General features: G+C 41.5%; 2 protein-coding genes and 4 non-coding genes across 7 annotated transcripts in view; 1 reads left to right on the forward strand and 5 right to left on the reverse strand.

Annotated features, from left to right (window-relative positions):
* Positions 1–923: 923 nt before the first annotated feature.
* Positions 924–995, reverse strand: trnac-gca (transfer RNA cysteine (anticodon GCA)). The gene has a single exon. It is a non-coding gene; the product is annotated as a tRNA-Cys (tRNA).
* Positions 996–1,200: 205 nt separating this feature from the next.
* trnac-gca (transfer RNA cysteine (anticodon GCA)) lies at positions 1,201–1,272 on the reverse strand. The gene has a single exon. It is a non-coding gene; the product is annotated as a tRNA-Cys (tRNA).
* A 731-nt stretch (positions 1,273–2,003) lies between these two features.
* On the reverse strand, positions 2,004–2,075 carry trnac-gca (transfer RNA cysteine (anticodon GCA)). The gene has a single exon. It is a non-coding gene; the product is annotated as a tRNA-Cys (tRNA).
* Positions 2,076–5,002: 2,927 nt separating this feature from the next.
* Positions 5,003–7,262, reverse strand: LOC102688928 (dickkopf-related protein 3-like). Its single transcript, XM_006638262.3, has 3 exons — positions 7,089–7,262; positions 5,723–5,897; positions 5,003–5,208 (listed from the first exon to the last, which is right to left on the reverse strand). Exons 1-3 carry the CDS (start codon positions 7,260–7,262, stop codon positions 5,003–5,005), a joined length of 555 nt encoding a protein of 184 aa, XP_006638325.3.
* Positions 5,786–27,522, forward strand: part of plxdc1 (plexin domain containing 1) — a 67,724-nt gene continuing 45,987 nt past the window's right edge. Inside the window, exons 1-3 of one of the 2 annotated variants that reach the window (XM_069185717.1) lie at positions 5,786–5,874; positions 10,357–10,424; positions 11,447–11,625. In XM_069185717.1, the coding sequence (XP_069041818.1) occupies positions 11,529–11,625 (97 nt within the window). In that variant the 5' untranslated portion in view covers positions 5,786–5,874; positions 10,357–10,424; positions 11,447–11,528. Of the gene's footprint in view, positions 5,875–10,356; positions 10,425–11,446; positions 11,626–24,811; positions 24,851–25,201; positions 25,575–27,522 lie in introns of those variants that run through there. The other variant, XM_006638263.3, reaches the window with a different exon arrangement.
* Positions 15,395–15,466, reverse strand: trnac-gca (transfer RNA cysteine (anticodon GCA)). Its single transcript has one exon. It is a non-coding gene; the product is annotated as a tRNA-Cys (tRNA).

The following is a 27,522-nucleotide window of genomic DNA, read 5'->3' on the forward strand; positions in this document are numbered from 1 at the left end:
CTTGATCTGAAATCAAATGCTCTACCACTGAGCTATACCTCCATAAGCCTTGGTCTTTCTTCACCTGTACAGGTGATTTGTAGCACCTCATTAAAATGATATGACAATACATGGAAAAAATCATCAACATGGTGTTCACAGATAGGAAACAAAAGTCACATACAGACAGGGCACCCAGATTTGAACTGGGGACCTCTTGATCTGCAGTTAAATGCTCTCTACCACTGAGCTCTACCCCCATGGCTATGGTGTGCTGTCTTGGGTGAGTGTGATCTCACCTACACAGCTGTTGAATTCCTGTACTTTGTTTTATGTGCCATCATATCATTTGCAGTTCCTCAATACAGTGCAAAAAAGGAATCTGGGATTGTCAAACAGGGATTTATAGGTTAAAAGAGACAAATGAAGTAAATACAGGATATGATCATGCGGGAGGCACCTTGATTTGCACTAACCCAGTCACCCTAAACAGGGGGCTGGCTGATTGTTTTAAGCAGTATTACAGTATCTTAGTAAGACAATCAATCCATGTACTTACAGGACACATTTCATAAACGAGATGAGACGTAAAACCGAGGTCCTGACTCTCTGTGGTCATTACAAATCCCAGAGCTTTTCTCGAAAAGAGTTGGGGTGTAACCCCAGTGTCCTGGCTAAATTTCCCACTGGCCTTTACCAATCATGGCCTCCTAATAATCCCCCTCTCTGAACTGGCTTCATCACTCTGCTCTCTTCCCACTGAGAGCTGGTGTGTGGGGAGCGTTCTGGCGCACTATGGCTGCCGTCGCATCATCCAGGTGGGGCTGCACACTGGTGGTGGTGGAGGGGAGCCCCATTACCTGTAAAAGCCATTTGAGTGGAGTGTCCAGAAAAGCGCTATATAAGTGTAAGCAATTATTATTAATCAAAAGTTTGAGTGACAAAGGGGGCACCCGGATTTGAACCGGGGACCTCTTGATCTGCAGTCAAATGCTCTACCACTGAGCTATACCCCCACACTGCTCTGGGTCTTTGTCACCTTTGCCTCAGTGTGATCTCACCTGTACAGGTATCTCGTCTCGCTGCAGTGTTTTATGTGTGAACAAATTATTTGCACTTCCTCTTTGCAATAAAAGGATAATTCATCAAGGTCTGGTGTTGTCAACATGGTATTAATAGGTAGGAAAAGAGACAAAAGAAGTACGCAGAAAATCAGGACACAGGGGGCACCCGGATTTGAACCGGGGACCTCTTGATCTGCAGTCAAATGCTCTACCACTGAGCTATACCCCCACACATACCTTTGCTTCCTCGGGACCCGGCCTAGTTCCTCCACAGTGTTAAATCTGCGACAGAAGCACTGCTCTTCCCCCTACAGAAAGCTGTAACAGCTGACTAATTACTACACGCCGTTATTAACACGCAGGAGGCTGATTTCCGTTTTTCAGAAAGCACCGCGTTATCCGCTTCCGAACAGTGTACATCAGATGTCTGGAAGATACGAGAGCTTCTAGTACCCCCCTTTTCTGTGTTCTAAAGTGTTTATTTTTCATTGCGTGTTTGAACTGTACCTCACAGTCTTGTAAGACGTTGCACGTATGCATATATAATGACCTGTATCACTAAGGTGTGATTACGTACGCGGTGCAAGGAAGTTTGAATTTACCACTCGAAACAGGATTTGTAAAAAATCATTAAACTCGGCATGTGAGGCGGAAGTTTGGGTCAAAACATATTATAATATTATTAAATATTGCTCACACGCTTGGTTATATTTAGTTCCGTGTTATTGATGAAATGTACCCCGGCGCCGCAAGGTGACAGTATTGCCAAAGAAACGGTGCTGAGGCTGTTGAAGGGAAGAATTTGATCACCATTAAGACGCCGTTTTAATGACACCCCTAACACAGGGCTGGCTGATTTTTTTAAAGCAAAATTAATAAGACAAGATACTGCCTTGGTACCGTCAGACGGAATTACAAATTTGATCAATACACGAAACTAACCAAAAGACGAGAGGTCACAGGGGGCACCCGGATTTGAACCGGGGACCTCTTGATCTGCAGTCAAATGCTCTACCACTGAGCTATACCCCCGACCGGGCAGTCACCGGCGTCTGTGTGTGATCTGCGTGAACAATACCAACGGCCCGTGACAACACAGGAGCGACACTCGTGCACAAGACAGACTCCGGCAGCGAGATCTGTTGCAGAGAATGTGCACGTTTTTTTATGTCATTCTGATATCGAATCGTTCGTTGGACGCGATTCTAATATACTAACAACACATACAACATAGTGTTGTCCTTTATATAAATAAACTGATCGCTCAGACGTGGCTGATAGTACTGTACCTCTGCTTTTATTAAAAGAGGTTTAAAACTCCCAGACTGATTCCTTTTATCTCCGTAAGCAACACTTTTTTCATGAAGGTGCTAAACGATTTACACCATTTTACTAAACATCAACGGGAGCAGATAACACTCTCGAAGGAGCCGGGACCGAACCGGCGACGCTAGTGCGGCAGTCGGGCGTGCTAACCGCTCAGCTACCTGGACGCACGCGCGAGCACTTTACTGCCGCTTCTCTCAAGGCGGCGGCGGCGGTCTCGAGCGGGCGTCCGTGGGCTAGCCGTAGCGGCTCGAGACGCCGGGAAGCAGACTTTGGAGGTTTGACGGACGGAAAAGGTCAGAAAACGGAGGATTAAACCACGACAGAACAACAACAACAAAAGAAAAAAAAAAAGGACGAAGGTATGAGGTTATCGTACCACCTCCTGGAACAGAAAGAAAGTTAACGTGGACGTCAAAGATGTGATGGAGGGCGCATTTTGTCTTTATCTTCCAGTAAAACTTTGACAGTTTTCTTGTCCAATTCGGGACGTAGATAATTTAGGACTTGCTCATTTAAAGTGTAATTTTGCCTCGGCTCGTAATCGACGAATTGTAGTCTGCACTTACGATTCTAACGCACATAATAATGATGGGTGTCCCTGGAGATACGTATATTGTACGTGTCTCACAATCAACAAGACCATACTCTGATTTAAACTGAGGCGAAGCATGGCCACCGTCTTGATAAATAAGGTAACGGGCCTTGGTTTAAGTAGAGTATTACTGATATTATCAGCGTTACCATCCACCCGGTTTCCAGACGGACAGGGTCCCTATTATTAGGAAAACACATAAAACGAAAAACCCCAAACAAATACATTATTTAATACTTATCTGAATAGCTTTAGTATGGTTTCCTGTCGAATTCAAAGTAACAAAAGTCTTCCTGTCACGTTTCAAATGACGTACCCCTGGATCAAGAATGAATAATGAGACAAAGCCTGTTTCTTGGACAGAAATGTCTACAACTAAAAGTAAGAGGAGGTAGGGGAGTCCTAGACCTGATATTGAAATACTGTAAACCTAATTAAGAATTAAACCAAGTCTGTTCCCCCAAACTTTTTGCACACTGATGTCCCTGTCCCATAAATGGCCTTCTAACCTCATGGTGCACCCCAATACGAAACCTGGTCTGGATAGTTCTTTAGGGGGTCAAATATAATGGTTCTGTAGATATTCTTTCTTTTGTAGCTAATTAAGGTTGACAGAGCAGTCATCTTCTAGCCTGAGTGCTATACTAAAGCGCTGCAAAGAACAGATTTTAGATTTCAGGTGAGACTTCCTTTGCGCAAGAAGGCATCTGTGCTCATATGGTGAAAAGGCTGAAATCCTGTTTTTGTTTTTCCCCCTTTGTTTCTAAAGTTTTAAGGCCTTACTGTTTGTGAAAGAGACCTAAGTCAACCCTTTACGTGGTTTTTGTGTGGGTTACCATGTTTTCCATGTTGGTGTGGGTTTCCTCTGGGTGCTCTGCTTTCCTCCCAAAACCCAGAGACACAGGTTAAAATGACCTTCTGGGAAAGTTGGCCGTGGTTGGAGTGTGTGTGCCCTTGATGGACTGTCCAGGGTGTGTCCTGCCTTGTGTCCATTGCTTGCTGGTAGGGGCTCCAGCTCCCCCATGACCCTGAACTGGAAGAGCTGGTTAGAAAATGGCTGGATGTTGTACAGGCTGTGGGTTTAAATCCCTTCATTGCAGGACTGTAAATTAATAAACAACAAGACTACTTTTCTTTTCAAGTTTAATTTCACATGTAATAACTATGTACAGAACAGAGAATAAAAAACTTCTTCATATATAGTATATATTGTACATTGGCAAAGTGTGCCATACAAATATAGGATTTTTCATATAATATACATTAAGTCCCAGTATTTACATTTAATTTACAGAATAAATAGGGGCTGTTGAAGAGGCGGGAGGTGGAAGTCTTCAGGCAGGTGGTGCTTGGCATTTCCAGTTCTCAGGTTCAGGACGGTATACAAACTCTTTCCTTGTAGAAAACAGAGAAAGAATAAATTATCAAGGGCATTTTACAGAGGTTTTTTTCAGCCAGGCAGTTAAATAATTAAAGAAGAATAAAACAGGCAGATTGCAAAAGTTTATATCTAAGCGGAAACCCACACATATTTATAATGTTTGATGGCCAAGTTTTTCATTTTTGCCTTTGTTTTGAGAAGCCGTGACTCTGTTTTCATGGAGTGGGTGTTGCTTAGAAATGCTGTCAGGCCTAGAGCTTTTTTGATCACTGATCAAGAGGTGCTGTTTTTAAGGCGGGGTGCCCCCCCTGTGAACTCAACCAGAACGACCTCCTATTGTTTGTCACTTCTGTGGCAAGATTTCTGAAGACTGTCAACCCTTCAGAGAGTCAAGATGACCTGGAATCTGTGGCTGTCCTGAGATCGGTCAAGTTCTTGTGCTAGAGGAGATGTTAGAAGCAGAGCCCATGTACTGTGAGCACTCTGGTGGATATCTGTAGCTTTTTTGTTTTGACTGTGCTCTAGTGTGGTAAAATGCGACGGAGACGGCCTTAAGGATCAGACAAGAGGTTTTCAGCCGTAGTTTTAGCAAAGAGCTGCTGACACAGTTCCTGTTGCCGAGAGCGGCGTGCCTGGAAATAGGAGACTCCGCGGCTCTTACTCTCGCCTGGCGTTCGCAGCTGCTTGGCGGCACAGCAGCCCCTCGTCGCACGGGCAGATCTGGTTGATGCTGAACGCCAGCCCGCCGTCCGGCACGAAGCAGCTGGCCCCGAGCGGCAGGCGGCGCTTGCAGATGCTCTCGCCGTGGTGCCGCGCGCAGCACATGGAGCTGCCGCAGTCCCGGTCCAGCTTGCACCGTGCGCCTGGGCAGAGGGGGGGAGAGAACAGGGCATCTCAGTGACACACCTACACCGGGCCTCTCCAGCAGCAACACAGAGGAACACTCTGCCCAGGAGACGATGCTCTCTGAAGTTACCGTCATCACCGCTCACAAAGTAGAAGAGCGTTTGGGAATGCTTAAACATATCTGTCTTCCTCGTTTTTGTTCGGCCTCTCACTTAGAAAAGCAATGTGTTTGTACATCCTCTAGGCTAGGTAAAGGCAGCACTGAGCCTCTTTCCCCTAGTTGGTCTTGGTACTAAAAACAATATTCACATCTGTGTGTTGTATGTACTTTGCTATGCAAGAGGTAACTTTAAAACATGTTTTTTGTGTGTAGCTGAAAAACACTGTTAAAGCATTTCAAATTAAAAAATGGATTGCTTTTTCTCCTTTTACTCTGCAGTGGCTTCCCACTGATGGGCTGACTGCTTGCTGCCGACGACAGAGGAGTGTTTTCCCCGAGAGAGCGAAGCCCGACACAGTCGGCCGTCGTACCTTCTTGGCCCTCTGGGACGCTGCGGTGGCACTTTCCGAACATGCAGCTCAGGCCGCGGAGACACTGGGCGTCCCTCCTGCAGTACTGGCCAGCGTGCTTCAGGGGGACACACAGGCCGAAGTGCCGGTCACAGGAGAACCCCCTCCCACAGGTCCGGTCATGATCACACACCGCCTGAGAGAGACACACATCGACCTGGTCAGCAGGCACTGTGCTGCACTTACACAAACACTGTCCCCTCAGAGAGGGTCATCACTCTTTACGTAAAAGCTCTTAAGTTCCACTGTAGGACTTTGGATTGTGACGTTGCGTTGATTTGAGGAAGAGTGAGGATTCAGGAGGGTTATATCGGCACCTCAGTCCCTATCTCATTTCCTATTGCTTGAGGGAATTTAGATTTTATTTATCTAAATAAATTTAGAATTTAATTATCCAAAGTTAATCGGGTAATTGATAGCAATTCCAGTGCATGCTGTTTTGAGATCATGGGAATTTGCCAAAAAAGTAAGCTTGTATCAGACATAGATGAAGACTTCAATTTATATAAAAGTAGAGTAACTCTTTAAACTCTAAATGCCTTTAAAGATGTCTTTGTATCTATGTTGAAGAGCTGGTAACAGAGTTGTCAGTGAAGCCTGAGGCATTGTAGCAAATAGTGCACTCAGCACTCAAACCATTGAAAGAGATATATAATAGGAAGAGATGAGAGCCCCTTGGGAGCACTTTTGCAAATGAACCATTAAACTTAGAATCATGAAATATGTTTTGTTGTGCTAAGGAATGAGGCTTTTGGCTAACAAGAGTGATCTGGAACGTACTTCTATAGATAACCTTAACTGTCTTTGGCACACAGACTGCTGTTTATCTGCAGCTGTTGTATTTCAATTTGCTACCAGGCAAAACAAATAACTTTGTTAATTGGTTGCTCCCTGGGAGAGCGGGATAAGCAAACAGCCTCTTGTGCTTCACCAAACATCAACATTTGACTGGAGGTTCATATTCACAAAGCCTTCATACAAAAAAGTTTGAGGAATGTTTGGAACGTTATTCATTAGGGGAAGCAAGCCTTGTGGTGTAGGGGCAGATTTAGCCAGATTTAGTGCATTTTAATTTACTGTCCTGTGTCTGTTATTGAGTCGCTTGTGAGCTGTAATTCAGATACTTGCAATACATTTTCTCAAATATAGACATTCATTTAGAAAAAGAATGCAATAACTACAAAAAACATACAAGTGCTGCTGGATTAATGAAAATACTGTGAGTTTTGTTCAGAAAATTGACAAAGACGTGTAAATAACAGTAGAGAGCTGGAAGGCTGAGAGATGCAGCTGAAATAACCAGGCAAAGTGAAGCAGACAGACTCACCGTTGAGCTTCTGGCGCTGGAGGAGGGAGTAGTGTCTTGAGGGACAAGTGCTCCTTCTTGAGGGGGGCTGTAGGGGATCGACAGCATCCAGGCCCAGATGTGGCCCCTTACTGAAGGCAAGGTGAGACAGACAGCCGCCAGGCAGATGTGCAGTGTCCCAGGAACGCGGCACATTTCCAGACTCCGGAAGCAACCCTTCGCAGTGACACAAAGAGTTAGAGAATATCTGCGGGATTTCTATCCCGGTAAAGCAAAATAAGATGAAGGAGGAAGAATGTGAGGGCTAAGATCCCAACTGGTGCTGAGGAATTCCTCTCACGCAGCTCAGTAGCCTTTGGCTGGCAGACCAAAGAACACTGGCTTATATAGACCGATCTGCCCTTTCTCTATCTCACGACAGTGTTTGTCTAAGGCACAGGGTAGGAGGGAACAATTAGTTGTTAATGGATTAGCTTAATTGCCTGTACCACCTCCTGGAAACGATGAGCAAAATTATCAGCAGGGGCTGGGGGGGTTGGCAACATGCAGACAGCAGGGCACACAATAGACAAGACATGGACCACATGGGCTCATCTCAGTGGGGCTGCTGGGAAACGAACGCGGTTTGGAAAGAGTTTGGACAAAGCAGACAAAAGACGCCTGTTTCAATCTGCTAACCCCAGGGCCTGCGTTGTTGACCCTGTCCTCTCCAAAAAATAAACTGCCTTGGACCTCAAGCTGAGAGCAATTTACAAAAGTGCCTGCGTCAGGCCCAGATTCTCATTAAATGCAATTTTCAGTGATAGTAATTAACTTCCTGTGAATGCAGGAGGGCGACACTATGCTACGACTTCTCTGTCTTGTGTAATTGGAATGATTTGAAATCTGCAATTTTCCCATTCAAAGAAGAACCTTTCACAGAACAATTTAAAATGTTACTTGGACTGAATTTGTTCTGTTTCACCTTAGTGCAGCATTCTATTCTGATTACTTTTTCTAATTGCATCTCTGCTTCATTTGAATTGGCATGCAGAAGCTCATTTATTTAATTATCCAGTTTTGTCTAATTGATAGAAGCATTTACAGTGTGGCCTAGGCCAATGTTTTCAGAAACAAGAAAAAATAAAGACAAGAAAAAATCAAAAACATCCAGATAATGAACAATAACATGCAATATTAACGTCGTGATCACTTGTTCCCCTTACAGTGCACAACAGAAAAGAGAATAGATTAAATGAAATCCAGAATAGATTAAATGAAGACCAGGCTGTGTAAATCTGATAGTGTCATTCTCTCGCTCACAGGCTGTGACAGGAGGCCACATACTGCGTAGTCTCCTCTATGCACCATGTCTTTGCTTAGCATCATATTTACCTACATCAAGTCTGGGAAGGCAATGCATTAAGGGATATAGTTTTCGAATTTTGTGAAAACTACTTGTCGCATCCTTTGTGAATCACATCTCACAGTGTAGCAGAAAGTGTAGCTCTGTCTGTTTGTCACCTCTGTCTCTCAGCTGGTCAACCACGTCTGCCCCTGGTGTCACTCAGCTTCTAGAGCCAGTCTGAGGTCACTGAGCCTGTTCTTCACCAGGGTCTGTCTCTCTTTATATATATGTAGACATTGTCATCAGTATGATAGCAAAGAAATATAATGGGCAATAAGCATTGTTACAAGAACTGAGCATCGCTGGACCACATGAGTACCAGAGAAGATCCCAAGAGACAAGAAATACCCTAGAAGACGTTGGAAAACTCTGGATGTGGACAGTTGAAAACCATCATGGAAAACATGTGGGGAAGCCCATCATCCTGAATTAATGTGTTAAATGTGATGCATTTATTTTGGTATAGAACTCTGGGCTACTGCGAATAAATAGGGCAGAGGGGAAAAAGTATGCAGCCGCTGTTGTTGTGCTTGCTTTGCTTTATTTAGCAGTGCACATGTCTCCTGGGACAGGAGGGTGAACCACTGCTGCAGCAGGCAAGCAGTCTCCTTAGTTTACAAGGCCCTGGGCTCTGTCAGAAGCATGCTTATCTCTGGCCTCCAATCAGCCCTCTCTTAACTCTCCTTCAAGATACAGCTCGTAGTGCACACTTCTCCCTTAATTAAAACTAAAAAGCACAAAAGCGAAATGCCAGCCCCAATGCAGGGGCGAGGCTTATGTTACTGGATGTAATTCAGTTATCTGTGAACCTTAATAGCCTTTATTACATCCTGTCATTGTGACGGTGAATGACAGGCAAGTGCATTATGAACCGATCAGAAATTGCTGTGATTTAGGAGGCAATAGCTGATCTACACATGCTGGAGAGAGAAACGGTTTCAAACCAAAAATGACAGTAACATTTTTTTTTTTTGACACAGTCAGATTGCACCAAGTCCTTTTTGTCAATACAACAGTGCTGATTCCTTTTTCAGTTGTTAGAGTCATAGAAATTTGAGAATATGAGGTACAGTAGGGACCATTGAATTGTTTTGATATTTTCTTGTTGCATGTGCTATAATATGCATTGTGCATGAATGAACTATAATCTATCTGTTAACATCTTAAAAGACAGCTCAAAAGGTCACCGATTGGGGGTTAGAGCAAACTATGTCGCGTTATTTAATCAGGTTAATCAAAAGAGAACAGACATCCTTCACAACAACAACAAGGAGTGTATAATTTATATAACAGGGCACTTTAATGGAGCAATGTCAGTGAATTACAGTATCTTGCTCCAGAGTACAAGAGCAGCATTCCATGGGACTTTGTGTAAATCCTGATGATTATGCCACAGTTCATAAGCCAATTTTATATGTCCTGAACTCTGTCTCCTAAAGTGCTGCAACACAGCACGGATTGCTAAAATTTCTGCTATAATAATAATTGCAAAAAAGTGTACCGGGAGTCCAGATTAATGTTGGACCATTGACATAGGATTTAATTTACAGGAGGTATGCAATATCTGTGTCATTTCCTGCCCTACAACTTTAACAACTTTTAACTTTTAACTTCTAAAAAACAAATTAAGTCAAATCAAATTTAATAGTTATAATAGAAATAGCAACAATTAAGAAAGCAAGTTAAAAAGAAAGACACCCATGTAATTGAACAGCTACCTATATTTTTCTTGTCTCATTTTCTTGTCTCAGGCAAATTAGAAATTGAAAGAACTTGATATTGGCAGAATTCTGAATGGGGCGGCTTTTGACTTAATGTTCCATAAGTTGACATGTATTTATTTATTGTTATTCCTTGAGGTACCATTGAGTTATTTTCCCACCCTTCTGTCCCCTGCTTCAGACTCTTCCAAGTTGGGGCTCCAGTTACAGACGAGAGGATCACAAACCACCACCTTGAGTATGATACATGTGAGTAATGTGAGTCTTCTCCCTAGACACATTAGTATTGTGCATTAGTACATTTCTTCCTTTCAACTCTCTTGTAAAATGTATGACGATTGCTCTTAAGAACACACCATAGCCCTGAAAGGTGCTTATTGTAGCTTATTTGTATGCTTCCTTCCAATCAAATGATAGGAATATAGTTTTTTACAGTATATGGAGAAAAAATCAGACCTCTATTGGGTCTGTGGGTGATATTATCTCTGTGATAATATGTTCATCAATACAATGCTTCTAAGGGTTTTTTTTTGTTCTTGCAGCTTGTTAGTTGTTCAGTAGTACTGTCAAAATAGCAAAAATAATTTACATGGCATTTGTTTATACATCTCACATCTGTTACTAAAGAAAAAAAACCCTTGAAATCGACAGGATATTTAAACTTAGCATTGTATAAAAAAATGTTTGCTTGAGTTTGTTTAATCACGTACATAATGTCTAATAAAACTAATAAAACTCCAGGTGCTAAACTTCAGTATCAGGGTTCAGTGTTAGTTACAGAGCAGATGTTCATTTCTTCAGAGATTATTCTCCTAGCTTTAGACATGTGTTGAAAATGGTCACAAACATAGTATTTAATATTAACAATGCAATATGTAAAAAAAACATATTTCTGAACTCCAGCCAATTCCCCCCCAAATCACAAATTGTGACTAATAAGTATAAAGTTGCATGGCATGGTGGCACAGTGGTTAGCAATTCCTGACCTGGGGTGCTATCTGTGGAGTTTGGGACTGGCATTCCATCCATGATGTCCCCTGTCTTTGGCCTGATGCTCGCCAGGATAGGCTCTAGCTTCTCTGTGACTCTGAATCCTGGAAACAGTGGTTAGAATATGGCTGGATGAATGGAAGAATAAAATTTAAATAATTCAGGTACGTTTTATTTAAAAAAAACAGGTTTAGTTTTATGCAGTGCTGAAATATCACATGATTGATGTACAGTTTGTGTCTGTGTGCATCCCACCCTGTCCCCGTGTGGGATTGAAACAGGCCCAAAGGACACGTGCTGGACTGAAGGGGGGCTCAATAGAGGCCAGGAGGAGCTGGTGAACGGAGCGTGGGGGAGAGCGGGATGGAGCCGTGCCCGGGGTCTGTCAGGATAACTCACACTGGCAGCACCCACCTCTGTAGAGCTGAGCGGAGACTGCCTGCAACACGTCAAGCTGTCGGTGAGCTTTTTGTGCAAAAACAGGCAGAAATATCTCCATAGGTTTCTCGAGAGCCACTCTTGTAAAGACTTCAGAAAGGTAACAAGCAAGAGGAAGCCATTCGGCCTCTCTTCCATGTCATTTTTCCAGTGGCTTGCTGGTCCAAAAAAGCTCAATAAGGCCTTTGTTAAGGATTCGAGTGGATCATGTTCCAAAGTACAACTGCTAGTGTGCCCCACACTGCCATGCTGTGATACAGCCAGTTGGAAAGAGAATAGGTCATTTGTCTGTTTCTGTCCGTGTGGCATGAAACTGTAAATTTATTCACGTTCAGTGAATGAAAATGGCAGAATAAACATCTTAACATCGTTTTGTGGGATGTTAACTAAATTTCTTTCTGACCTTTGTTTGCAGTCACACTATAGTAATTTCTTAACTGTTTCTAACACAGTATTCGAGCCAGCCTAAAATAAAATCAGAGAGCACCCCCAATGCAGGGAAAATATTCTCTTCCATATGAAGTTTCAATAAAGTAAAAATAGTCTGGTGCTTTCTGTTGAAAAGGTGCCGACATTAACAGGGACCCTTTGTGCCTGTTTGTGACGATTAGTCTCAAAGCAATTAAACTGGAGTGGATAACATCTCCAAAGCCCTCCTCAGCCATTCACCTCTGAGAGCGTCTTGTGTATGCGCTGCTAATGCAGGGACACAGAATATTGTTCTCAGAGTATAAACAAGTCGCATTGCCATTGTTTCTGTGGCTTCATTTAAGATGCAATTAAATCTTTTATCAATTAAGATCACACTACAGATAATGGGTGAGACAGTGATTTAATGTTCTGGGTAGACTGGTTCTTACCCCCTCCATTCCAGCCCCTGTGCTGATTCTCTTATTAAAGGAGCGTCCCAGATAAGAGGTTATTTGGGACTTTAAATTGAAAGTAGATGAAGTGAGACTTTCAAACTGTGATAAGTTCTACAACCTTTGCATCAAGACTCTGAGGTACTAAAATTGTCCTTGCTTGTTTGTGCACTAAAGCATCGCTGTCCTTTCAGGTTGCATTGCTGCCAGGGAGCAGGTCATTATAATTGGTAAACCAACATATGATCCCCTGAAAGATATATTACTAAAAGATATTACATTCTGTTTAAATGACTTAAACAGAAACACATTTAATTCTTTTCTGACCTCTGTCCTTTTCCTTTCTTGCTAAGACCTTCATGGCATTAGCGCCTACATTGATAAGACAGAAATATGCTTCTTTAACAGATTCACAAGGAGTATAGGAGTGGGGTTTGACCTGACTGTGCTCCTTTTGATATAATTTACACTGCCATTGAAGACAAGAGTTTAGCAATAGCCACACATTATTAAATCTGTGCAGAACTGAAAGGAATGAGCCAGGCAGTGATGGAAATTGATAAATTAAAAGATTTGATAGACTGTGGGGGTGGGGGGTGTGCATTTGATTTGCCATTGTGTTTATGTTGTGTGTTTTGCACTTCCAGGTGTGTGAGTGTGCTGTGAATGAATTGCCATATTGCTCCTGGCTGCCCAGGCCTGACCTCTAATGAGCCGTGAATGGATTGTTGTTTGCAGAAGGGTTCTCCTTAATGTTATCAGGCAACAGGGCTGCAGACTGGGCTTGTAACACAAACGCAAACACAATGGAATTACAGCCCGTTTTACAACAGACTCTTTCCCCATTACAGCAGCTCTTCACTCAATCCCATTAGAGAGACAGGGCCCATGCTGCTGAGCTAATCGCTGTTAATAAGCTTCTTAATGAATTTACTTGTGAATGAATCCTCTTAAGTTTTTTGGCGCTTGGTAGGAAAACTCATTGCATCACGAATGGAAATTCTAAGAAATAGGTTTGGTAGTAATACTTGAAAACACCTCTGTACACACACACACTGGAAAAGAACATGAGACTTAATATGGTAAAACTGTGTGCAGAATTCAATGCATTTTTTGTATGAATCAGCTCGATGCTGTGATAAGATCGCTTTGATGGGTGTGGCTGACTCAGGTGGGCCCTAAAAATGCCATAATGACTGTAATTGTAAACTTTACAATGTTGCCTTCTTCAAACATTGGAGAGGTGATTTATTAATGTGGAGATGGTCTGAATTGGGACGTTAGCATGAATTCTGCAAAGGAACAGGCAGAAGTTAATTCTTTAAGAGTTTTAATTACAAAGAAAAAATAGATGGGGTTCGACAGGGCTAGACAGAGGAGTTTATTTGCCATGTGGACATACACAATGGGGTTCTTACTCGCTCCGATGTCTCAGGACATGCACAGTACAACAGATAAGACCATGCAATATAGACAGTACATTACAAAATAATAAATAATAAATAGTGACAGTATGTACTGACAATAAACATACAGAGCCATAAATACAAACAGAATAATAAATATGTAGTAGAAAGTACAGTAAAAGTGCCCAGTGCAACAGTGGGTTGAATTGTGAGGCATTGCAGTTCACTTTGTGCAGTGCTGTAGGGTAGAAGCTGTTCTTAAGTATAGTAGTCCATTGAGCCTTCTTTAGGTGCAGTTATTTCTTTTTCAGGTGTGATATATTAATTTTTTACTGTAACAGGTTTCCTGAGATATTTTATGTCTAATGTATTGCATTTGCAATAGTGCACACTATGCACGTGCGACAAAATAAGAGATATTGGCTCTTATTCTGTCGAATTTGCATAGTGTGCACATATTTATTATTCTGTATTTCTGTGGAAACAGTTCTGTACTTCGTCTGTGCTTCATGTTTTGAAACAAGGTGTTTGGGCGGCAACAGGGGTTTCCCAGCTCAAGTCTGGATGAATATTGTTTTCCGTCGACACAGTAACATGGCAGTTCGCACTGCTGACTCACGGTTTGTGTCGAGGGTCTGACTGCAGCCGGGAGTGCCTGTCTCTATGGTACTTGCGTTTTCTCCTTGTGTTTCCGAGGGTTTTCTCAGGGTTCTCCAGTTACCTCCTAAAGACTGGCAACTCAGGCTTTTTCCTCTCTTGGGAGGGTTCACACAATGCCAGCTTACACAACATAGAGGAATAAAAACCGAATGAGTACAACAGGCCATGTGACCTCTTCTCATTGGGAGCCTTTTCTGATGGTCTCCAGTGGTTGGTACCGCTAATTCCTGTTCAGCTAAATCCGAAAGTTTTATGGCAGGCCTGGTGCATTTTCTTTACTGCCCTGACTTGATAACAGACCCTGCCCAGAAAACCTTTCTGAAAGCCTGTTTTGGGTAACTTCACCAAGTTACAGCATGCTACAGCATGAAGCTGTAGCCTTGAAAACGTTTTTTTCAGGTTTATCTGGGATTGTATGGAAATTTGCTTTCCCTTTCTATAAAACCTCCGTCGGCATAAGTTGCATTTTTGAAGTTACCATTTCCTAAGCACATCTTGATGTTGTACTGTTGTTGTCTAAGAACTGTGATGATGTTAATTCTGCTCTGTAAAAAAAAGAATTGAATAGAGCTTTCAAGTACCACTGGTGGAAATCCTTTTGAAGAGCCTGATGCCTTCAGAGAAAAATTTGCCTGTATTGAGACTTAATGTCATTCATTAGTGACAGTGTAGAACTGACACTTATTTTTTTTCATCAAAAGGATTAACAACTTTTTCAGAGGGATCGCTCTTCTTGTACATAAGCATATCTGTCTGAAGTGCTCCTTCCAAAGTGTCTGAATTATTTTCTCTGAGAAAGTATATACTTACCCAGTTTGCATTTGTATTTTAATTGCAGTTGAAGTAAAAATTAAAAATCATGAGGGGGCACCCGGATTTGAACCGGGGACCTCTTGATCTGCAGTCAAATGCTCTACCCCTGAGCTATACCCCCATCTGCTGATACTGTGTCCTCCCAGCTCTAGTTATTGTGATGGTTCACAGCTGGGCTGAGCTGCTCTGAATAGCTGCCCCTCCCAGACCAGTCCCAGCTGACCAGCAGGATTGTTTGCCTTCCACTCAGGGGAGAAAAACACAGACTGCCCTGACAGCCTGACAAAGACATGCATAATTAGAAAAGCTTGTGAGGAAGAGTCTGGCTCGCGGAATGGAAGCTGGTCCCAGAAAGTGCATTGCTTGTTTCTTTCCCAGGCTGAGGAGCAGGTCCAGCCCAGACTGGGGGAGCTGAATCTCTGCCAGACCTCAGTTTTCCATACAAACATTATTTCCTCTGATGGATCTTCTTCCTGGCTTACTCAGCTTATATGCTGTTTTTCACTTATCTTAAACATGAATAGTGAAATATTTTTTGGTGTGAATTTTCACACTGGTTTTCTGTGCTGTAGAATTAGTGGAGGGTTAAGGTATGAAAGAGCAGTGGGATATTTTTAAAGGCATACCAGGAGTAGCTGTTAACAACAATCGAGATAGGTATCTGTTGCAAGATATGCTATAGAGGGCTTGAGAGATGACTGAGGATTGAGAAGTCACAAGGGTGTCTTACAGAGAGGGAGACTCTCTGTAAGTCTCTCCATTTCAACTGTATCATTGAATTTGAAAGATGAGATGTGATGCTGACACTGTGTACACAGCGTGGTGCCGCTAGATTGATAGAGATAAAGGGCTGGCGCTTGGTTGTGGAGAGATGTGCTGAGGGAGATAGGCTCTGTCAGTGAAGGATGCAGACTGAGAGACAGTTATGTTTGTGTAACAAACTGGGGGTGAGTTTGGTCTGTTTTCAGTTTGAAAGACAGTTTTGGCTCCGGTGTTTTCTTGCAAAGACTATACATGTAATTGAATGTAGCCCCAATCTGAGTGGAAAATACAGTACAATCTAATTGTATCTCGCAACGCAATGAACATTTGCAGATGGGGTTTTTCTGTTAAGTCGTCCTATAACGATAATAGTAGTAATAAGTGAAATATAAGCAGGGGAGCAAAAGTTTATAGTTATCCTGGCTCTGCATCAATGTTTATCCAGCTGTGCTGTTGGTACGGTGTTTGGAAAGCAGAGAGCCTCCTCACAGCACAATTTACCCCTGAGACATGCTCTGCTGTGCCAGACAGAGGGCTCTTTTAGGGTTTTGTATCAGTGTGTACTCTTATTTTCCTGTTCTTATTTTGTTATGTGTCCCCCTGAAATGCTTGGTCAGTTTTTCTTAGTTTCGCTATTAGTGCATATGTTTATTTTCTTATTTGTCATGGAACCTCTTATGCACATTCAACTCTCTTGGCTTTTGATTGTATTTTCTGCTGAAGTTTTGTTTGCCATCTAAACTTATTTTACCAGGAAAAATAACTCATTAAATGAACAGCTACTCCAAGCTGATTTCGGGGAAGAGTGGAAAGGAATCAGTTTAGTGGGGCACCATTTTCAGAGGTCATGCAGAAGATTAGTATGATTTCCATTCATTACAGACAGTGCTTGTCGTTGCTGGGGGACAGGGTTCAATCCATGATCTGTGGTACTATCTTTGTAGCAGTTGTATGTAATCTCCATGTTCATGTGGGTTTTCTCCCACAGTCCAAAGACATGCTGGTGGGTTAATTGGCTTCTTTGGGAAGCTGGCCCTGGCGTGAGTGTGTGGCTGTATCTGCCCTGTAATGTGCTGGTGTCCTGTCCATAGTGTATCCTGCCTTGTGCCTGTTGCTTTCCAGGATAAGCTCCAGCTCCCCTCGAAACTGGGTGAAACAGTGAGAAAATGTATGAGTTTTTTGTCAGGAGCTGTTATTTCCTGTAATAGTTTATTAGTGCACCAAACTGCAATTTAAGCACAAAGGACCAAGAGCTGGTAAAGAAACATAATGGTTTCGTAAGAGAAATGGGAAACCAAGTAAAAACATAAGGATTTGACCTTTTTTAGTATTAATGATGAAATGCACTTAGAGACCACAAGGGGGCAGGAAAAGTATTTTCCAGCATCTTGACACACATACAGTGACAAGAAGCACAGAAATTGAGGCCACGGAAATATGTCCAGTTTCAAAAACCTCAAAGGAACTACAGGAAATGGATACATAGGCTGACCTTTTTGGTTTTGTATGTCAAATCTATAGCAGCAAGTTTCAGAGGTGTTAGAAAGAGCTTGAGGAAATCATTATATACTACTGTAAGTCATTGTGGGGCGTCTTAAAGCTCAGTAATTGCTTGGAAGCTGTCCTGTAGTACATCTGATTAAGTTCACAGGGATAAAAACTAAGGAGGGGTTTGTGCTTTTTAGCGTTGATCTGCCTTAAATAGATAGTAATGACATCCCAGAGTAAGTTCTTTCAGCTACTTGCTAGGATAAATCTCAACAAGCTCTGAAAGAACAGTAATATAGATTAATCCTTATTATTTAATATGTTTAATGTTTTTCAGATGTTTCTTTTGCTTGACATGGAATAACAATGCTGTGTGGTGCATTCTTATGTGAGAATGAATTACAAGTAATGTGGGAATTATATTTGATGTATTTTACCTGATACAAGCCATAAAACACAAATGTGATGTGTAATATACAGTGAATATAACTACATTACTCACATTACTTTTTCAGTTGACATATTCACTACTCCAGACAGATGAGAATAGAAAGAAGCAGTATAAATTTGTAGATATGTATTTGTATCTGTCATCATTGTGTAGGTATTAGTTTGACCAGCGAACAGCTGCTGTGGCAATTGCAGAACAAGCATTTCTTGGGCTTATAGTGTCTAATCCTGTTCATGGTTATATCCTGTTATGGGTGGAGTTAATTGTGTTGCAATTGAACACCTTTGTGTCAATATATGTGTGGTAGATTTTTAATTACCTGCGCAACATTAGGGGCACAGAAGAATGTTTTTCTTTTTTTCCATTGAAGGCTGAATTAATCGAATGCACACCTGGACCTTTCAGGTGCGGTTTATTTTCCCAAGACAAGTCTAAATTCCAACCTTGCGATATTCTTTCTCGTGAAGTTCTCGTGATCCTCAGTGTAAATAACTTAATTTTTCAATTGCCACGTTGACATATCGCCACTAGGGAAACCCCCAGGAGGAAAACTGCCAAGTCGACTACATTGTGCTGTTGCTCCTGTTGTTGCCAGCTGGCCTACATCAATCTTTCAGGAGGCAAACAAAGGGGTCAGACAGGACAGTGGAACCTCAGGACTCCTAATGATATCCAGCCACTTCCTGCTCCACAGGCAGCAAATCCTATTGGAAAAGTGAGGTGACATTTCGTATCGGGGACTGAAAATAGAAAACATACTCCATTCCACAGTCCTGAGATCGTTTTCCACAAGTTGTTGTGTGTGATATTACTTTACTATCAGTAGGGAAACCAGATGTAAAATGCAGATTGTTTAACACAGCGTTTATTTAAAGAAATAAAAAGAACATTTTGAAAGCAGCAGCAGCACAGATGTTCCTGACCAGAGATGGAAAAGGGGAATGCTATGCTCTCAATCATTGACAGGTCCCATCTCAAGAGGGATTCCGTTTTTTTTTGGGGTGGGGGGGGGGGTTTGGCTTGGCTTCTTTTATTCCACATGACTTGAATGAAGCTCGAGTTTTCTCGACAAATCTGCCTCACAGAAGGCTTGCCCTCCTGCTTCACGAGCAGCAGGGCAAAGATTCACGGCCAGGAAAAAAGCTCCTGATTTTTCTTTTATTTCAGCTGGAACTAAATCAGCAGCTTATTTAGATGATGTAGCATTTGAGGCGAATCAGTCCCAGGTGAAAGGCATTGGTGGAAATAGGTCACTGCATTGTCCCGTTTCCACTCAAGATGGTAGATGTGCTACACTTCTACCTGTTGAACCTACCTCTCAGTGCAGGTTATGTTTTTCATACTCCACTATGGTAGTCCGTATACCTTTCCTTACCCTGCCTGGTCTTTTTATTTTCAAAATCACAAGTAACATAAAATGAACATGTGCAAGCAGTGGGAGCTCATACAGAAAAGAAAAATGGGAAATCAGGTTTACAGGAGGAGAAGAAGGCACCCAATAACTGTTTTACGATTTTTGTACTGCCAAAATGAAACCTAACAAAACTGCTTTTGGTGAGGAACAAGTAAAGACTTATTCTATGCTGAGAAGAAAAGAAGCACAACGTTTCGTCTGGGGAGCCTTCTTCGGGTGTAAGGACACTTGAAAGGCTCCATCCCTCCACACCGCACCTCACCACAAGAAGGCTCCACAGCCTGAACACATGGTGTTTCTTTTCTTTACTTGTTTCTAGTTTTACTTGTTCCTTTGCACCTTAACCATGCAGCCGCAGCTACCTACTTGAACTACTTCTTTTGATGGGAATTATTTCTGTGAGAGAAGCAAATGTTGTTGTGCCTGAATATTGATAGTAATTCGTGAGTCGCTGCTGAGACGATGCTGTGGGGGGCTCGTGAGTTCTGTCTCATGAGACCAGTTTGTCATATGGTTTCAAAAGTGCTGTATTACTGGACACTCTCAAAACTTACATAGGTAGATAGTGTATTCATCTTATATGTCCATCTTTTTATGTGTCTCTCTCACTTTCTCCTGCTTCCACTGTCTCTCCACAGCCTAGACATATTCCAATACTGGGACTTTTGAATGAGTGTGGGTAATTCTCTTGCACAACCTGAAGTAACCTACCTATATTGTTTCCTCCAGTCCCTTGGCATCTTGTTGCCTGTTTTATTTCTTGTAATGAGGGAACGCTAACTACAAGACTAGGGGTCTGTGAGAGAAACTGTTCCTGTGTTAATGACCTTCTGCGCTCCCAGACTCAAAGTCAGTGTGCTTTCACTGTACTCAGCGTTGCAATAGAGTGCTTACTCCTTCTAAAATCCTCACAGCCTCTCTGGAGTTTGTAGTATTTAATATATTACTTTCCTTGATCTCTGGTCGCCTTCACTTATCTTGCAGACAGTTTCTTGTTTAAGTGGTGAATCACCAGTTGTTGGGGAAGAAATATATTTTTTCAAGATGAAAATCTAAAAGATGTTTGAAGTCTTTTAGAGCAACTGAAAAAGAGTCAAGGGCAATTTAGTCTGTTAAACTCTAGGATTATTGATTCAAGGATGTCACTGAGCCAGCTTTTAAGCGCTCTTGTGAAATCAGCATGGCTTAATGATTTTGCTACATTTCTTTATTGAGAAGTGTCTCCTTCTTCTTTGCTTAGTCTCTTAGCTGGAGCAGTGCACACATTTGACCTTTACCTTCACCACAGTCTTTAAAGGAAGGATGGAAGGAAGTTGTATACGGTGCTTTTATCATGCTAGGGGTAACGAAATAACTCCAGATCTGACATGCAGAGCAATATTGTACATAAGTTTTTTTGTAAAAAAACAATCTTTACAATCTTGAAATGAGACGACTTGAAAAGGGTCTTCAAAATTGACTCATAAAATGGTTCAGGAGGCTAGATTAATTTAGGCAGGTCTGTTGCAGCCTTGGTGCCACTCTCCCCCATATTCAATCGTTCTCAGTGTTTTCTGCAGTGTTAAATCATCTCTCATGTAATGTGTACATAGTGTCCTTCAGTGCCCCACTCCGGTCCCCTGAGGAATCCCACACAAAAATACTGCATGGAGTGGACATCAATCTCCAGTAAGGGCACGGTCCGGAATCTACTACAATGACACCCCTGTTGAAAATATCGGACCAGCTGACCTAGGGGATTACTGCATTCTCAGCAATGAAAAAAGATCCCAAAGGCACATGTGAAAAGAACAAGAAAGTATATTTTGGACTATGAACAATAAGCACTTCTTTGTGTCAAGTCATAGTTGTCTGGAACTAACCTTCCAGCCACGTTATTAAAACCATTTTTAACAGGTAAAGTCTGTTAAAGTCTTTAACGGGTATTCGGATTATTAGATCATCTGATCAATAAGATGCCAACACCTGAATGAGCAAGCTGCATTAAACAGGCTTCCTTGTTTATGTACTGTAACTTCCCTTCAATCAAAAACACCTAAATCCTGCACAAGAATGACAACAGAAGCTCCCACATACAAAATAATCAGTGTCTGTGTAATAGCCTAAGGTGCTTCCATTTTGTTAAACTGCAGTAAAGGAGTTTGGGGTCTATTTACACATTCTTTACATGTGAAACTCTTGCACTATTGAAATGAATCTTTATAGCTGATGAAAATGAGGCCATAACAGATATTAAAAAAAATATGCAGTTACAGCAGAATTTTAGAGAGCAAAACGCACTTAATAACCCCCGCCCACGCATGTAACACACAAACACACACACATGTTCCATAATCCAATTTCTGGATACCACATCCTAGTTGCCAATGCAAGAGTCACTTTCGGCCTTTGCTCTTATTTATTTATTGCTTTTAGTTTTCAAGATTTAGCCCCGCTGATCCTCAATATGTTTTCAATCGGACTGAGTGAGTCAAGCGAGGATCTGTGGCTAAAGCTCTAATGGGAAGCAGCCCTGCGGTTTCCCTGCCAGGTTAATACAGTGCTGAGAGGGGAGAGCAATTCAGGGCCTGGTCAGCCCACCTGAACCCAGCAAAAGCACAAGAACCAGCTGCATGTGCTGCTGATCCATCTTCCCACGCTTCGTGCTAGAAGACATCCTTTCAACAGCAGAGCCGGGACTCTCCAGCCGGTGCAATTGTGAACTGCAAAGGAGAGACGTAGCGTGGGGCAGGCCATATCAAATCTTGCTTCAGCTATTTATTGCTTTATGAAAACTGTCTGTTTTTCTTTTTTTCTGGGTTTTCTGGGATAAAAAATAGGATTGCACAACTTTCTTATAATAATGTTATGATTAGTTTCTTCCTTTTAAAAAAAAGTAGGGGGATTGTTCATGTTATGGTAGTTGACTGTTAGTTTCTGAGCAATAAATTTGCACATATCTCCAAGAATCACTAATCATCACTTCCCAGTCATAGTTGTTTTGAATAACATAAGCAATTTTACAAAGGAGACGAGGCCACTTGGCCAGTCTAGTGTTTAATTGATCTGTGAATCTCATTTAGCCATTTTCTGAAACAAGTTAGGGTATTGGCTTCAACCATGTGGCTGGGTGTTTAGGGATGCATTTTCACAAAGTGGAAGCAGAAACAAATACACGCAGTGCATGGTTTTTCGCCATGCTCTCTAACATATACAGTATGAGTTTGAAACATACTGTACAGTGTTTGACAAATCTGGCTTTTCATTAACAGATAGCCATTGTCATATTGGGCTTTACAGCTGCAATATTGGAAAGCAGTGAAAAAAAAGCATGCAAGTCATGTCTAGGAACTCTTCAAACAAATATATCTAAAAACCTTTTGGCATGTACTGCGCTTTTAACAGTAAAGTACAGAAGTGAGAGTAGTTAATAAAAAGCTTCTTCCTTAAGGTTTGCTAGAGGAAGAATGATTTTCACAGGTGCAAGTTAACTAGGTTTCACAAATCTCCTTCTCTTTGTTCCTTAAAATTGCATTTCTAATGGGATGAACCAACAACCAGGCCAGGATTAAAATGTAGTTCCAAAACTTCAGTGTAAATTTAATGCAATTGATTACTTTAGGCAACATGCCTATCTGTTACCATGTCATTAGTCAGATAACACTTAAAAAGGAAACCACACCTGAACTGGCAGAATTAAAGAATCACGGAGAAGAAGTACATATGAATCAACTTCAGTACTGCCTCTGTGTGCTGCAGACTCAGAAATACTGTAAATGGGTCCCAATACAAACAAAGGTTAAATTGTAGTCTGCTTCATAATTATGAAGGTCTATGCAAAAAAACGCTAAGTGCAGAAAGAGATAAGTTTAGGGATATCTGGAGCAGCCTTAAGAAGAAAGACTGAACCTGGTCTGTGGAGTTGCAATTTCCGAAGCTTCTTGGGATTTTAAAGGTCACGATCACTGCAATGGATTTAATCAAAAATGTCTCTGGTTTAACAAACAGCCTGCTTGTCAGGGCTTCTGTTGCTTGTGCGTGTGTGTACTCCATGAGTGTTCAAATGTCAAAATGTGTCATGTTTTTAAAACAGTTTTGAAAGTTAATTCTGTTTGGGTGCTTTTACACGTTAAGAATATTAACACTTCTTATTCATGTTTTTTGTATTTCAGTTATTTTTCTGTTGAGCATTTATAGACGTTTAACATCATGAATCTGTACAGAAACAATTCCATATGTCCATGACAACTGCGAAGATTAGGATCAGAAACAATAGCAAAGCCCTGTGTACACATCCTTCCTGCTGTTCACTTTATAGCTTTGCTTCTTCTGCCTTCTTTAATGGGACAGATTTGTTGTTTTTTATGATCCCTTGTTTTATCAAAAATCCTCTGCAGAGGCTCTTTGAGAGAAAAGCATGTTTGTTGTCAAGTCAGCCATCTGCCCGATGCTTCCTTCATTCCTTTTCCCATTGTTTTTTCCTTGGAGTGTGTGTTTGTGTGTGTCTGCGTAGGAGTATTGGCATTCCTCATAAACAACAGCTGCGCAGGATTTTATGAACCTGCTCCAGTTCATTTTCCTAAAATGCCAGCAGCGCCAAACCCGACTGCCTTGTACCTGTTGCCTGATGCTCACCATGAGGTTGCAATAGCGCGTCAACTTCTTGTTTTTCCGTGTCTCGTGCGTTTGAGTAGAATTTGAGAGGTTTTGGCATGACAGTCTGAAACCGCAGGTGGCGTTTCCCATCCATTTATTATGCCGTAAAACCCTGCGAAGAGGATGTTATCAAAGGTTAATGGAACAATGATGAGCCCAGGCACAGAGGTAGGGACTCTTTAGCCAAAACAGAGTAATTTTTATTAATTCCAGATATGTGAGGGTGTTGCTGTCATCATGTGTCAATGAAGAACACGTTGACGTCATTTCTGATTATCTTGGATGTTTTGGGACGAGGCGCTTTCTTTACTCATTTTGTCCTCTTTTAACTTTATTTCGAAGGGCTGCATTTCCATCCCCTCTCCCTTTCGTTCTGTGTGCTTTTTTCTTCTGCCCATTACCAGAAAACCTCTTATTTCTGGTAAGGGTTGTGGCATCTCGGAAAACCCCAGTGTTTTCCTCCTAGATGTTGACCAGGGAATGGTTATGCCTGATTATTGCTAATGAGAGCAAGTCTGCTGGCAGTGCAGTGCTAGGTGTATCGGTCAGTTCATGCCCTCACCCTGGGCAGTGCACAGGGGTTTGTAGGCAGAGGGATGGTGATGTAGAGTTCATAAAGTTCAGACATCTGAAAAATTAATTTTGCTCTTCCAGCACCACCGAGATACCTGTAAGACCAAATGAGATCAAATCAGATCATGTTTTTCTTTCTGCAGGCACGTTTGTAGAGGTTAAGACCAGTCACGTTTTATCAGGTATGGAGATGTTTGTTTTATATTTCTTCATTGTAGTGCTTCATACTTACTAGATTCATATTTTAAGGAGGTGAATTAAGTAAATCTTTAAGATGTGTAGGTTTGATAGCAAAGGCAATAAACTAGTGCAAAAATATGCCCAGAAACCCATAATCTCTGTCTGCTATTTACTGCACTGTACCTCACAGAACAGCTGTTTTTTTATCATTACATGTGACACGCATAACCACAAGGAGGCGCCAAATTCCTGTCCTTCTTTAGGACTTGACATCCTTTTTTTGATCTGAGAACAGAAACCAAAATATATAAATATATCTATATGGGTCTGTCTCTGCCCTGCTGTGATTACAGAGTGGTTTACCGGCGCCGGAGTGGAGAGAGGCAAGGCAGAGGAGGGAGATAGAGAAACAGAAAAAAATGAGAGAGAGAGAGGGAGAGAGAGAGGACACTTTCGTCTCTGAACTGCAGTGCCTCATCAGTTGTTGAGTCCCACATTTCCATGGCAACATCAGAACAGCACTGAGAGGGAGAGAGAGAGGGAAGGAACCGGACAGGATCCCTTTTAAAGTCAGAACGGAGAGAAGAAGAGGAGAGAAAGACAGAGGAGGAGAGAGGCAGTGAAGGAGCGCTGGCTGGGAGGTTCTGAAAATGGGTCTATGTACTGTGCTGCTGATCTGCCTCTCCCAGGCTGAGTTCATGAGAGTTTGGGCACAGGAGCAAACAGGTAAGACTCCTTTTTCAGCCACAGATGCAAAATCAAACATTGCCCTCATTTTCTCTGGTTGCTGCCTAGTCCCATTCAGAGCTTTTTCCATGAGACAGAATCTTGACTTTTGCACTAAGCATGTGGGTTGCTAGAAAACTGTCATTATTTTACATTACACCTTTATTTAGTACTTCAATGTTTCATGTTTTTTCCTTATTTCTGTAATGTATTTTGTTTAATTCATTTTCCTTTTTGAAACATTATCCTTGGCCTGATTTAATCACAGGAACATGAGAAAGGTGACTTTTATGATCACCCCTGGCGGATGTTAAGCAGAGGTGGTTACATGCAAATAAAGTTCACCCAGAGGATTCACAGATCTTTTGCCCTTGACCCCAATGACTGCTGAATAACAGGACCCCTCAGGCTGCAGACAGCTTTCTTTGTACTATCTTTGTTGCACCTGTTACCGCAATTGTTGTGTTTTTGTTATTGTTCTCTGAATTGGGCATTTTGTGGGAAGTGTAGCAGTGCTGTGTTTTCCGCCTAATAGCACACCGATATTCAGTGAAAGACTGTAAAATCTATAAGCCAGAAAGATGCAAAATGAATAAGAAATAATTTAGGGTGCTGTTGTTTTATTTTGGGGGGAGGGGTTGGTGTTGATGAGAGGACTTTCTGTCTTATTCTATGAGACTTCTGTATCACCGCAGATTGACTAAGGTTTTATAGGATCTGTGTTTGCTGTATTCAGTTTACCTTCTTCTTGAACTCCTGCATTCTCTTAGGAAGTTATGGCCTGAGCAAATGATTTATATAGGCAGCAACGCAAATCAAAGTGAATATCACAGCTGAAGCTGTGTCAACTATCACAGTTATTGACCTTTTTATCTTCTGCTTATCACTGGAACTGCAGGCTAAAGTCATTTTGCAGAAACCGATATATAGTTCCAACATGGTTTCCAAAAAGCACAACATATAGTTAGTTCTTTCATTGTTTATTTTATTATTTTCTCTTTTTGAACAAAATTTTGAGCCTCCGATGGATATCCCAGTCTGGTTGCCTCTGTTATAGCTCCATGTTAACCAGATGTGTTTTCTCCAAAGAAAAGGGCATTACCGATCAAGAACTATGAAACAAAACCAGCAGTGCTTAAATTTGAGCTAGAAGACACTGTATTACTGAGAAGGGTCTGTATTAGTGCCCTTTTTCCAAAGTCAACACCCTGGCTTCTTTCAAAAAACAGCTGGATGATATCCTCTAACTCTTTTCTAGTAGCAGTCGATTAAACTAGATTGGTAGAAGGGCCTCCTCTTGTTTTCAGTCTTTGTTTGTTTTTATGTTCACTCATTGTAACTCTTCTCTCCCATGTGTGGGGACTCCATGGCACTGCTGATAAATAGCACAGCTTATATTTAAACCAAAACGTCTTTTAGTGCATATTTCACACTGTGGGATGAGGCTTGTACAACACTGGCCAGGAAAAGGGCCCTGTCTTGTTGTCTGGTAACTGACTTGAAGAGCATTGATTTTAAAACTTATATAAAATACAATTTTCAAATGTCAATAAGCTGTTCTTAAAGATGGTTCATGAGTACACCAATTCCTTATACAAAGAATAATAATAAGTATTTTCCAAGAACTCATTTGTCAGTACCAAAAAAAACACCTAACAGACATAAAAAATAAACAGCCTGTTAAACAAAACCAACTAAAAAAGAAAGAAAAAACACAAATATTATTTAAAGAATATTTAAAATAATGAATATTAAGATAAGATCTAGTGGTTTTTATGTGTGAAAATGTTTATCATAGTGTTTTCAGAGTAGTTCCTTCTTGTAAAAATAACATATTATGGCTGCATAATCAAAGAGTGTAGGCATACTGTATACTGTAAATGCACATCAGATAGTGATGTCTATGGAGGTGGCGTAGATTAAATGAAGATGTTGAGACTTGACATCA

This window comes from Lepisosteus oculatus, chromosome 28, assembly GCF_040954835.1.
Source record: "Lepisosteus oculatus isolate fLepOcu1 chromosome 28, fLepOcu1.hap2, whole genome shotgun sequence".
NCBI classification, from domain to species: domain Eukaryota; kingdom Metazoa; phylum Chordata; class Actinopteri; order Semionotiformes; family Lepisosteidae; genus Lepisosteus; species Lepisosteus oculatus.